The sequence below is a fragment of the Oncorhynchus keta genome, chromosome 34, assembly GCF_023373465.1.
Source record: "Oncorhynchus keta strain PuntledgeMale-10-30-2019 chromosome 34, Oket_V2, whole genome shotgun sequence".
In the NCBI taxonomy this organism is placed as follows: Eukaryota; Metazoa; Chordata; class Actinopteri; order Salmoniformes; family Salmonidae; genus Oncorhynchus; species Oncorhynchus keta.
In genome coordinates this window covers 8,173,365-8,187,699 of record NC_068454.1, presented here as the reverse complement: position 1 = coordinate 8,187,699, position 14,335 = coordinate 8,173,365, and the positions used below count along the sequence as shown (strand labels likewise).

Sequence of the window (14,335 nt, the reverse complement as noted above, 5' to 3'; positions counted from 1 at the left end):
TCTGTTGTGCCTTGCAGTCGGAGACCGAGCAGTTGTCATACCAGGCAGTGATGCAACCCTTTCAGGATGCTCTGGAAGATGCAATCAAATAGCAAAACACATCAATGTGGTATGTTCGTCTCCCAAGACGACATTTGCAGCCAATACCAGAACACAGATGACTGTATACTGATGCAAGATGTTTGTAAATATTAGGCAAAGCTACATGGAAACCTGAGTAATAAAAGAGGAAACCATTCAATAATTTAAAGAAAACAAAACAATTGCAATAATCCAGTTTACTAATCATTTTCCAAAGTGCAAAGTAGTTGAGTCATACGAAGGAGAATATCACAATTCTCTACAATTACAAGGGAATGTCCTGTGTGGCTAAGTTGGTAGAGCATGGTGCTTGCAAAGGCAGGGTTGTGGGTTGGAATCCCATGGAGGACCAGAATGAATCAAGTTTAAAAAACTTTTTTTTACATATACTACTGCAAGTAGCTCTGGAGAAGAGTGTCTGCTAAATTACTGAAATGTACAAATGGGAAAAGCAATGAAGGTGTATTACATAATAAAACAGTACAAACTGAACTCATGTGGAAAATGTCCTTTCTTCCACTGGGATTTAGGCTAATTAGGGAAAGGATCTGAAATGCTTCAGTTCAGTCTGTGAAGGTTGTTTATTGAGAAACACAGGGAGTCTTGAAAGGTGTGTTCTTTGGGCCTCCCGGGTGGTGCAGTGGCTAAGGGCACTGTACTGCAGCGCCAGCTGTGCTGTCAGAGACTCTGGGTTTGTGCCCAGACTCTGTCATAACCGGCCGCGACCGGGAAGGCCGTGGGGCGACGCACAATTGGCCTAGCGTTGTCCGGGTTAGGGAGGGCGTGGTCGGTAGGGATGTCCTTGTCTCATTGCGCACCAGTGACTCCTGTGGCGGGCCTGTGCGCGCTAACCAAGGTTGCCAGGTGCACGGTGTTTCCTCTGACACATTGGTGCGGCTGGCTTCAGGGTTCCGGGTTGGATGCTCGCTGTGTTAAGAAGCAGTGTGGCTTGGTTGGGTTGTGTATCGGAGGACGCATGACTTTCAACCTGTGTCTCTCCCGAGCCCGTACGGGAGTTGGATACCACAAAATTGGGGAGAAAAAGGGGTCAAATTCGAAGAAAAAAAAAGAAAGGTGTGTTGTTTATTGAGAAACACAGCTTTCTTTTTTTTTCTTCGAATTTGACCCCTTTTTCTCCCCAATTTTGTGGTATCCAACTCCCGTACGGGCTCGGGAGAGACACAGGTTGAAAGTCATGCGTCCTCTTGAAAGGTGGCCTTCCAAAGTACGCCTAAAGGTAACCTACTTTAATTTATAAAAAATACGTTGAGCAAAAGATGAGCAAAAGTTTGAAATTATAGCCCAGCGAATCTCACAGTTCAAGAGATGTGTTGACACTGAGTGCATGTACTGCCCTTCTAGACCAAACAACAGCACTGACAAGTGTCCAATGGGAGAACTGCATTTTGAAGGCAAATGAACACCTTCGGAATGAATCTTGTTTGCTACAGTTTAACAATATTAATATGGAAATACCATCTGAAGGCAATCATTCATTAAATTAATAATCTATACCTGAAAATGTATATGTCACATCCATGACACTCTTACAGTCATACAAAGAACCTCATGATGTGAAATGATGTATGATGATGTATGCTGCGTTAACACAGGCAGCCCAGTTCTGATATTTTTTTCACTAAATGGGCTTTTGACAAATCACATCAGATTTTTTCACATCAGATATTTTTCAAAAAAAAATAATAATATCAGAATTGGGCTGCCTGTGTAAACGCAGCCTTCCTGATGTGAATATACATTCTCTCAAAGACAGGAGTCAGTGCAGGAGAGTTGGGATAATGAAGTTCAGACCTCCTCTCATCTTTTCAATCTGCACCCCACTTGAAATCCCATGGCAAGGGTGTAAAAGGTAACCTAATAAATAATGGAAATAAATGCCTCCCACATTCAGCAGCCCCAGAAGCCTTCCAGGCTCCAGGCTCTAGGCTCCAGGCAGCAGGCAGTATGATCCAGGCAGCAGGCAGTAAGCTCCAGGCAGTAGGCTCCAGGCAGAAGGCTCCATGCAGCAGGCAGTATGATCCAGGCAGCAGGCCCTAGGAAGCAGGCTCCAGCCTCTAGGCCCCAGGCAGCAGGCTCCATGCAGCAGGCAGTGGCTCCATGTAACAGGCTCCAGGCTCTAGGCTCCAGGCAGCAGGCTCCATGCAGCAGGCAGTAGGCTCCAGGCAGCAGGCAGTAAGCTCCAGGCAGTAGGCTCCAGGTAGAAGGCTCCATGCAGCAGGCAGAAGGCTCAGTGCAGCAGGCAGTAGGCTCCAGGCAGCAGGCTCCAGGCAGGCAGGTTCCATCCAGCAGGCAGTAGGCTCCAGGCAGCAGGCAGTAAGCTCCAGGCAGTAGGCTCCAGGTAGAAGGCTCCATGCAGCAGGCAGAAGGCTCAGCGCAGCAGGCAGTAGGCTCCAGGCAGCAGGCTCCATGCAGCAGGCAGTAGGTTCCATGCAGCAGGCAGTAGGCTCCAGGCAGCAGGCAGTAGGCTCCAGGCAGTAGGCTCCAGGCAGCAGGCAGTAGCAATTGGTGAAATAGTAGGCCTATTCAGGGTTTGTAAGAAGGGGATAAACCAACAGGGTAATCAATGGATAGCATTATACTAGGCCTTCATCGTGACTCTTAGTTCCATTATATTACACATAAGAGTCATTGGGTGAAGGCGTCTTCTGTAGGTGGGAGTTCTGGTAAGAGTCCCGATGCTCAGTCTGAACATGAACACGCACCGCTTGCTGTACGCTTTTGGAAGCATAAGGACCTTATCCTTCATATCATTTTCCAAAAACAAAAGGTTAAATTGATGCACACCTTTTATAGGGTTAGGGTTCCCACACGACCATATTTCCATGTTACAGCACTTGTTAATGGAAAACAAATGTAAGACAGAGTGGAATACCTGTGCTAATTAGCTATCTGCATCTCTGAACACCTGTGTGTAAATGGAAGGTGAACACTACAAATGTGTTGTCACTGAAAAGTACTGTCCACTGAAACTGTGATAAAACAGTGTACAGTAAGTGTGTATTTTGCATTTGGGAAATTATTTTGATGTGATATGAAAGGGTGTTATGTTTCTAGAACAGTGCCACAATTGATAATCGATTCACGTTTAGATGGAGTATTTGGCGGTTTTGGACGACTGCAGGCTTCCAAGGAATGACTTCCAAGGAGGACGACTACAGGCCTTCCAAGGAGAACGACTGCAGGCCTTCCAAGGTGTAATGAATACGATGGGAGACAGAGAGCTGGTTTCAAGCGCAGGGAGCAGCAGGTGTTTATTGTAAGGACCACAGGAGGAGGTAGGTACGTGGGTCCAGGGACAGGCAGAAGGTCATACACAGGGGTTCCAAAGGCAACAGTACAGGCAGGGAAAAGGCTAGTAACGTAGTTCGGGAGATCAGGCAATAGGTAGATAACAGGAAATCCGAAGTACAAGCAAAAAAGGCATCGTTAGTGAGGCAGGCAAAAACTCATCAAAAAAATCATACACGGAAGGTGTAAATTACTGGCAACACAGTGCTCTGAAAGACGTGTCACAAAACAAACAACACCTCACAGTGATGGGGTGCAAAGCACGGAACTAAATAGTGTGTGTAAATGACATACAGGTGTGGGAACAGGTGATTTGAATTCAGGTGATTGAGATCTGGAGAGTGAGCTGCGTTCAGGGAATCTAGGTGTTTGAGGGTGTGAGTTGGAAGCAGATGTTACAAGGAGGACGACAACATTCTGAATGTTGCTGTGAATTTGCATGTGTGAATATGTTTTACAAAACAAGTTAATTTTTATAGGGATATTATTATACAATGGCATGAAGGATTTTGCAATATGCCTTTTACATTAAGTGTGGTTAATTATAATTTTTGACAGTTGTATGTCCCAGGAAAAGGGCTTACCGACAGATTTATTTTGGTAAATACGATGGTAGGCTGACATGAGCCTGGTACAGTACACTCCAATCTTAGTCTTTAAGGAATAGACAGTTTGCTTAATTGCAAGGCATTATCTTTCATTAGTATTTGGTATTTTATTAGGATCCCCAATTAGCTGCTGCCAAGGCATCGGCTAGTTTTTCTGGGGTCCAAACAGGAAACAAAACAACTAAAATACATACAATACATACTATACATAATACAATACAAAATACAATACATCACACAATACATCATACTGTGAAAAAGACGTAGGGAGTCAGGAAGCAGGTGCAGTCGGTGAGTTTAATATGAACGAACATAGAGAGAGTACAAGAACAAGAGTAGCATCTGAAAATAACACAGAAACCATACTGCCTGATGTGTGATAACAATAGAGTGGTAGATAAAGGGGGAGTAAACAGGAAGTGGAGTGATGATGAGGTGCAGAACTGCGTAATGAGGGTTGCCAGGATCGGTGGATGGTAGACCGGTGATGTTGAGCACCGGAGCGGGAGAGGACGTGACGATACAAAATACGATACCTAATTCAATACAATATATAATACAATACATAATACAATACATAATACACTACATAATACAATACATAATACACTACATAGTACAATACATAATACACTACATAATACAATACATAATACACTACATAATACACTACATAATACAATACATAATACACATAATACAATACATAGTACAATACATAATACACTACATAATACAATACATAATACACTACATAGTACAATACATAATACACTACATAATACAATACATAATACAATACATAATACAATACATAATACAATACATAATACAATACATAATACACTACATAATACAATACATAATACACTACATATACAATACAATACATAATACACTACATAATACAATACATAATACACTACATAATACAATACATAATACACTACATAATACAATACATAATACAATACATAATACACACATAATACACTACATAATACAATACATAATACACTACATAGTACAATACATAATACACTACATAATACAATACATAATACACTACATAATACAATACATAATACAATACATAATACACTACATAATACAATACATAATACACTACATAATACAATACATAATACACTACATAATACACTACATAATACAATACATAATACACTACATAATACACTACATAATACAATACATAGTACAATACATAATACACTACATAATACAATACATAATACACTACATAGTACAATACATAATACACTACATAATACAATACATAATACACTACATAATACACTACATAATACAATACATAATACAATAAATAATACAATACATAATACACTACATAATACAATACATAATACACTACATAATACAATACATAATACAATACATAATACAATGCATAATACACTACATAATACAATACATAATACACTACATAGTACAATACATAATACACTACATAATACAATGCATAATACACTACATAATACATACATAATACATAATAGTACAATACATAATACACTAAATAATACAATACATAATACACTACATAATACAATACATAATACACTACATAATACACAATACATAATACATAATACATAATACAATGCAACACATAATACACTACATAATACAATACATAATACACTACATAGTACAATACATAATACAATACATAATACAATACATAATACACTACATAATACACTACATAATACACTACATAGTACAATACATAATACACTACATAGTACAATACATAATACACTACATAATACAATACATAATACAATACATAATACACTACATAATACAATACATAATACACTAAAAAATGCAACACATAATACAATACCAAATACAATACATAGTACAATACATAATACACTACATAATACAATACATAATACACTACATAATACACTACATAATACAATACATAATACACTACATAATACAATAAATAATACACTATATAATACAATACATAATACACTACATAATACACTACATAATACACTGCATAATACAATACCTAATACCATACTAGATACAATAGATAATATATAGACATGTCTGTGTCTCTTCACAGTCCCCGTTGTGCCGTGTTATTTTATGTTTATGAATCTGGTTTTATTTCTATCTTGAGTTACCTGGGGTGGCGGAGAGTCATACTTCAGTCATACTGACAATTATTTAGTAAATACTTCCCCAACGCGTCCCTAGACCACGATCTTCAACTGTAGTCTAAACAAGAGCATAACTTCTGCTCTAAGGTCCCCGTTTACCAAGGGCACATCAAGTAGGCTATTCAGAGTTTGTATTCAAGGTGCGGGTGCAGCATTTAATGTCATTGTAATGCCACACGGTGGCTCTGTTCTATAGAGAATGAATGACAGTGACGAACCCTAACGTCACACCAAACAGAATGACCAACCAGGGCCAGAATTGAGTGCAATGTAAAAAAAATCCCCCTTCAACATGACTTAATAAACAGTGTCCAACCCTGAGGCAAAAAGCGGATGAATAAAGTGGTGCTTGTGTAGCAGAGATAGGTGATAGATATGTCCACGTCAAACAGTTTGTCCTTACATGTGCTGGATGTTTATGTTGAACCTGTGGCTCCCAAACTGCTTCGGATATAGCAAATACAGGACATTGAATTGCACCATTTACAACTGTCCTTGCTCCCTTGGACAGGGAAGTGCATGTTTTCATATCCAGTAGAGTATACATTTGCCCCATACACTGTCCAGCTCCACCCATAGCCTTTAGGTCAATAGGTTTAAGAAAGTCAATGGATGTAAGCTCCCCAGGGAGTAGTTATCCTGTAGAGGGAATGACCTAATGGGAAGTCTGATTTGAACGTTCGGGGGTCTTACTCAACCTTGTGAGCAAATAAGTGGATCAAACGTGAAGCCAATCTTAACATCCCTTCCTGTGTCTGCTTAGTGGTTTCCAGTATCTGATGAATGTTTATCAGAGCTACACAGTCCTGGTTAACAAGCTATGTTATCAGACATGTCCTTTCCATGGGGTTCCCACAGGAAGAGCCTGTTCCCATGCCACATGTCTCAGCAGCATCAGCAGCTTTCCTGAAGGGGGAAAGGGCTATGGCAAAGTTTATTTGCTGGTGAGCTAAGTGGTGAGTTTTAATCCAGACAGAGACAAATGATAACATTTGAAAGTTATTATTGTGCAGCTTTTGGAAATGTGTCAAAATAACTAGCATTGAGGAACATTGTACACTATTCATTTTATGTCTATGCATGGAGAAAATTAAGATCACTCAGCACATAAACACATCTCACTAAACATTTCAGGCAGCCTATTTTCTTGGTACTTTCCAGACAGGCAGTCTTTTATAGGTATTGTTTTGGTACTGTCTAGACCGGCAGATATTTTTTTGGTCTGGTCCAGAACTGCCCTGATTTCAACCTCCACAGACATCCGGTCTGGAGCCGGCCTATATTTGGGCCAAACATAGATGTGTACAATTGGTTCAAATTAGGCCCAGTCCAGGCCTTGATTTGGGTCAAACATAGACGTCTATGTTTGGTTCAGATTTGGCCCAGGCCGACCTTAATGTCAACTTCCACAGACGTCCAGTATCGACCGGCCTATATTTGGCCCAAGCATAGACGTTCAGATTTGGTCCGGAGTGGCCTTTATTTAGCCCAAACATAGACCTCTATAATTGGTTCAGATTTTGGTCCGGACCAAATCTAAGAAAATCATAGACATCTACACTACTGTTCAAAAGTTTGGGGTCACTTAGAAATGTCCTTGTTTTTGAAAGAAAAGCACATTTTTTTGTCCAGTAAAATAATATCAAATTGATCAGATATAGCGTGTAGACATTGTTAATGTTGTAAATTACTATTGTAGCTGGAAACGGCAGATTTTATAGAATATCTACAGTACATAGGCATACAGAGGACCATTATCAGCAACCATCACTCCTGTGTTCCAGTGGCACATTGTGTTAGCTAATCCAAGTTTATCATTTAATTCTAATTGATCACTAGAAACCCTTTCACAATTATGCTAGCACAGCTGAAAACTGTTGTCCTGATTAAAGAAGCAATAAAACTGGCCTTTAGACTAGTTGAGTATCTGGAGCATCAGCATTTGTGGGTTCAATTACAGGCTCAAAATGGCCAGAAACAAAGGACTTTCTTCTGAAACTCGTCAGTCTATTCTTGTTCTCAGAAATGAAGGCTATTCCATGCGAGAAATTGGCAAGAAACTGAAGATCACGTACAACGCTGTGTACTACTTCCTTCACAGAACAGCGCAAACTGTAACTTGAATAGAAAGAGGAGTGGGAGGCCCCGGTGCACAACTGAGCAAGAAGACAAGTACATTAGAGTGTCTAGTTTGAAAAACAGATGCCTCGCATGCCCTCAACTGGCAGCTTCATTGAATAGTACCTGCAAAACACCAGTCTCAACGTCAAGAGGCGACTCCGGGATGCTGGCCTTCTAGGCAGAGCTGCAAAGGAAAAGCCATATCTCAGACTGGCCAATAAGAATAAAAGATAAAAGAATACAGACACTGGACAGAGGAACTCTGCCTAGAAGGCCAGCATCCCGGAGACGCCTCTTCACTGTTCAGATTTGGATCTGGTCCCGCAAAGACCAAATCAGTACTTGTTTGGAGGCGGAGCTCATTGCAAATGTTTACTTTACATTTACATTTTGGTCATTCAGCAGACGTTCTTATCCAGATTGACTTATAGTACAGTACATTCAACTAAGGTAGATGAACAACAACATATCACAGTCATAGCTAGAAAAATACACCTCTAACTGTTACTGAGAATGTTATTGTAGTTGAAGGGGGCTTTTGGTTTATTCTGTATGATTGATTGCCTAAAACGTCAGTTGTCACTTTTACAGTTTTTCAAAAACCTAACATATGTGCACGTCATAGATAGGAGCAATAATACATGCTTTATTGCGATCTTCTCTTTTGTTCCTCTTTCATATTAAGAGGCATCTGTGTTTTGACGTCTTATAACTTTTTCTTCAGCACCTGAAGTGCACGTGGTGTCAATGTTCTGGCAAAGACGTCTAAAGCCTTGTTCACATTGACTGTGTGAAGTGATTCAAAACAGAATTTTTGGCATATCTGAACAGAATCTGTTATTTTTACTGGAGTCTGAACAGCGAAAAGGCACATGGAATCTTACATTTCAGGTCACATTTCAAACCACCTTGAAGTCAGATACTAACATGATTCCAGGCCATGCAACTTGTGTCTGAATGGTCAAATCATGATTTGGAATATCTTGTTGCTTGCCATCTACTCTGTTGAAAGTTTGACAAGAATATGTGGTTGCTAACTAACTTGTTAAATGTTTACAAAGAAATGAGTGAATGTGCTAGAAGACTAAACAGCGAGGTAGCTAGCCAGTTGACTGTCGTGGCTAGTCAAAAAATAGTTATTTTGAAAGTTGGATCATCTTTGTCCTTTGAGGAAAAGTGTTCTTACACTATGATTTTGAACATTCAAAGCAACTGGGAAACGTCCATGGCAGGTATTGTTGTCACCTTATAACTTGTTACATAATTCTGAGTGATAGGAAGCATGAGCATCACCACCAATCAGCCTACATCACTGCACACACACCAGTTATTACTATGACAACTAGTGTAGCCATGTCAGCAAATGACTGCTGTCTGAGCACGCAATTCCGATTTGATCACTTGTAACTTGCTGTTTAGATAGAAAGTATTCCAAAACGGATAAAGAAAAAAAAACGGATTTGATCAATAAGGCCTGCAGTGTGAACAAGGCATTAAAGACGTCCTTTCAATGTCATTACATCGTTTAGATGTGAAATCACCACTGATTAGGACCATCCTGGGGTGCCTTGATGTATGATGGTGGCGGAACCGGGAGCAGAGCGGCTCTCAAGCGAAGAGGCAGACGCATTCATTTCATATTACTCAGAGGGGCGAAGCTTTGTGACGCGCAAGGGGCCAGAATTGTGAAACTGTCCCGGGAGAGGCTATGTACCCCCCATCCTTGTTCCTGTAAATTCCGAGAAGGAAGAACTAACGAAGAACTAACAGGGTCAATGACTTCAGTCTGTGTGGTTTCTTGGTTGAACTTCGGGTTCCTTATGGCGCGCAACAGGTAGCCAGTATCACTGTGAGGACGGAATACATTGCATGATGTTTATTCAAGCTTACAATCTAATTTTACAAGTAGGATCATCGGTGGAACGTTGAGAATAGCCTACTGATATATGATATGTCCGCGCAAGGGTTGCTGAGCAGCGTTTTCTCATGCTCCTCGCCAACATCCAAAACAATGTCCAAACGGAGACTGAGACAGACTAGAAGTTTGGATTCAACTTTGATAAGACACTGTGGGACCGAAACGGATGGGACATCGGGTCAAACAGATCAAAAGTCGCTTTACCTAAGTGTAAATCATGGTCGTTACCTCCGAGCCTCAAACGAAAGCCTCTCCAAACTGGATGCGCCACTTACAGCTGGGGCAAAACAATGTCAGTCAGCATCCTCAAGCCTGTCAATATATTTGGATACTTCTGGTCAATTCGACTACGATTCCAAGGCCACTAAAAGAAGCACGGCATGGGATTTACCTTTTCTTGTCAGAAGCCCCGTTACTCCAACCGGAAGCTCAAGCACTTTATTTTCACCTAGAAAGTGGCTTCAAAAGAAGCCATCGCCACCATCCATTCCTCAATCATACGCTGTATGGAAATCCGAGGTAAGTAAGTGTTAAAATTCCACTTTTGTTGTTGTTGATGATGATGCTGGTGGTGATCGTGATCATATTACTGTTGTTCAAACTGTCCAATTCCGGTAAATTTCCGAAAATTGCCAGTTTTTCCAGAAATCCTGGTTGAAATATTCCCAAAATATTGCAGAAATAAGGAACCCTCCAACCGGGATTTATGGAAAACCTGGGTATTTTGGGAAAATTACCAGATTTTTGCAACCCTATGTAGACTTCATGTTGTACAGCCTGGTCTCATAGACTAGACGTAACAGTAAAGGTAAATCGAAAACACTCAAATTAGTATGATATGTTATGTTTGTTGTGGTTACATAAGACAGAAAGTTAATTAAAGGCATTAAAGACAAACAGGAATAGAGGAAAGTTATTGGGGTGGATGGGTTATTGGGGTGGACCGTATAACGTGAAGGTCTGCGAGTGCGAATTTCAGCACAGACAACTTTGGCATTTTAGCTAATTGTCAACTTTTCAACTACTTCCTACTTTTTGGCTACTTTGCAACTAATTAGCATGTGAGTTAACCCTTCCCCTAACCATGACCCTTTTAGCTAACCCTTACCCTAACCTTAACCATTTAACCTGACTCTTAACCTTAACCCCTAACCCCTAGCATAGCTAACGTTAGCCAGAGCAAATTAGAATTCGTAACATATCATAGGTTTTTTGTAAATTGTAACATATCATACGAAATGGATCATGGACATTCACAAATTAAAATAAACCATACTAAATTAAGCATATCATACTAAATCGAGTGTCCCAGATTTACATACAGTACTATACAAAATGCTCTGAGACCAGGTTGGGCTGTATTACACAATAATACTCAAATTCAAGAAGCTTAGTTAATTAATAAAGCTGATGATGATGATTGAAGGTGGTGGTGAAAGTAGTACCATTTGTAGTAGTATGGTGGCAAGACCACAGTTTATTAACAGTGTGACAGTGTCAGTTGTCAACATGCAAAAACATGTATTTAGAGTCATGACTCATGAGTAATAGTTACACCTGTTGATCTCAAATTTCATATCAAACTTTCAAATGCATATTTGTTAGTCTCTGAAATATGGAACAATGTCACACATGAGCAATGGGATATAAATTAGGCGTACAGCATGATGTCACTGGCAAATGTCTGTCTATCTTCCTCAGAAGGATAGTTAATATCAAAAACCTTCAGCCTATAGAAGCATATAGTAACTATAGCCTTTAGAAGCATATAGTAACTATAGCATTTAGAAGCATATATACGCAAATAGTAACTACAGCATTTAGAAACTGTAACTATAGCCTATAGAACCTTATAGAAATCTGTAGCATCTATAGTTTAGCCTGGGTGCCAGTCTGTTTTAGCCCTCTTGTCAACTCCTTATTGAATTGTCTTGACAATGACAATGGATTAGGCCTAGGGATAAGCACAAACAGATCTGGGACCGGGCTAGCTGTAGCTACCCTTTGAATAAATCTGGAGGGGAAACTAGCTTTAGAAAACAAACAAAAAAACAAGTAAAGCTCTTAATCTCCTTGTAGATATAGTATCAGTCAAAAGTTTGGACAAATCAAATCACATTTTATTGGTCACATACACATGGTTAGCAGATGTTAATGCGAGTGTAGCGGAATGCTTGTGCTTCTAGTTCCGACCATGCAGTAATATCTAACAAGTAATCTAACAATTTCCCAACAACTACCTTTTACACACAAGTGTAAAGGAATGAATAAGAATATGCACATATAAATATATGGATGAGCGATGGCCGAACGGCATAGGCAAGATGCAGTAGATGGTATAGAGTACAGTATATACATATGAGATGAGTAATATAGGGATTGTAATAATTATAAAGTGCCATTGTTTAAAGTGACTAGTGATACATTTATTGCATCCAATTTATTATTATTAAGTGGCTAGAGAGTTGAGTCAGTATGTTGGCAGCAGCCACTCAATGTTAGTGATGGCTGTTTAACAGTCTGATGGTCTTGAGATAGAAACTGTTTTTCAGTCTCTCGGTCCCAGCTTTGATGCACCTGTACTGACCTCACCTTCTGGAGGATAGCGGGGTGAACAGGCAGTAGCTTGGGTGGTTGTTGTCATTGATGATCTTTTTGGCCTTCCTGTGACATCGGGTGGTGTAGGTGTCCTGGAGGGCAGGTAGTTTGCCCCCGGTGATGCGTTGTGCAGACCTCACTACCCTCTGGAGAGCCTTACGATTGTGGGTGGAGCAGTTGCCGTACCAGGTGGTGATACAGCATGACAGGATGCTCTCGATTGTGCATCTGTAAAAGTTTGTGAGTGTTTTTGGTGACAGGCCAAATTTCTTCAGCCTCCGGAGGTTATCATGCTATCATGAAGGCAAAGGGTGGCTACTTTGAAGAATCTAAAATCTAAAATATATTTTGGTTTGTTTGACCCTTTTTTGGTTACTACATTATTCCATTTGTGTTATTTCCTAGTTTTGATGAGTTGACTATTATTCTTCAATGTAGAAAATAGTACAAATAAACAAAAACCCTTGAATGAGTAGGTGTGTCCAAATGTTTGACTTGTACTGTATATCAGAGATCAAAAATAATCTTTCTCCAGGATTTGGCGGTGTGATTACAGCTCTGTCTGAGTAGTTTTGCAGAAGAGACTAAGAGAGGGACTCTTGTCCCTGTGGACTGTATGTCCTGTTTTTAGATAAACAGAACCATGTGTTTATAGAAAACCTTTCATCTAAGGCAGCAGGGCCATTTCCTCTTCAATGCATTCAAACAATGTGGTCAGTTAGAATGACCAGTCAGAATCAACAGAACTGTTGGGGTGGTGGATTACACAAATGCATCAGTTTACAGGAACACCTGTGTTAAATGTAAAGGCATATTATTCTTGTCAGCTCAAAGTGCCTGAGTCTACTATTATGGAAGGTGTTAGACTATACTAGGGCTCCCCAACTGACATTTAACATTTAAGTCATTTAGCAGACGCTCTTATCCAGAGCGACTTACAAATTGGTGCATTCACCTTATGACATCCAGTGGAACAGCCACTTTACAATAGTTCAAAATTAAAGTTCTAATTCAAAATTAAATCTAGAATCGGCTTCCTATTTCTCAACAAAGCATCCTTCACTCATGCTGCCAAACATACCCTCGTAAAACTGACCATCCTACCGATCCTCGACTTCGGCGATTTCATTTAAAAAATAGCCTGCAACACTCTACTCAACAAATTGGATGCAGTCTATCACAGTGCGATCCGTTTTGTCACCAAAGCCCCATATACTACTCACCACTGCGACCTGTACGCTCTCGTTGGCTGGCCCTCGCTTCATACTCGTCGCCAAACCCACTGGCTTGAGGTCATCTACAAGTCTCTGATAGGTAGGGCCCCGCCTTATCTCAGCTCACTGGTCACCATAGCAGCACCCACCAGTAGCACGCACTCCAGCAGGTATATCTCTCTAGTCACCCCCAAAGCCAATTCCTCATTTGGCCACCTTTCCTTCCAGTTCTCTGCTGCCAATGACTGGAATGAATTGCAA

At 40.1% G+C, this 14,335-nt stretch overlaps 1 protein-coding gene across 2 annotated transcripts in view; it reads left to right on the top strand.

The window, feature by feature from the left end:
• The first annotated feature begins 9,721 nt into the window (after window positions 1-9,721).
• LOC118366578 (rho GTPase-activating protein 6-like) overlaps window positions 9,722-14,335 on the top strand; it is a 72,935-nt gene continuing 68,321 nt past the window's right edge. The window contains exon 1 of one of the 2 annotated variants that reach the window (XM_052492928.1): window positions 9,722-10,781. In XM_052492928.1, the coding sequence (XP_052348888.1) occupies window positions 10,296-10,781 (486 nt within the window). In that variant the 5' untranslated portion in view covers window positions 9,722-10,295. The remainder of the gene's footprint in view (window positions 10,782-14,335) is intronic. The other variant, XM_052492929.1, reaches the window with a different exon arrangement.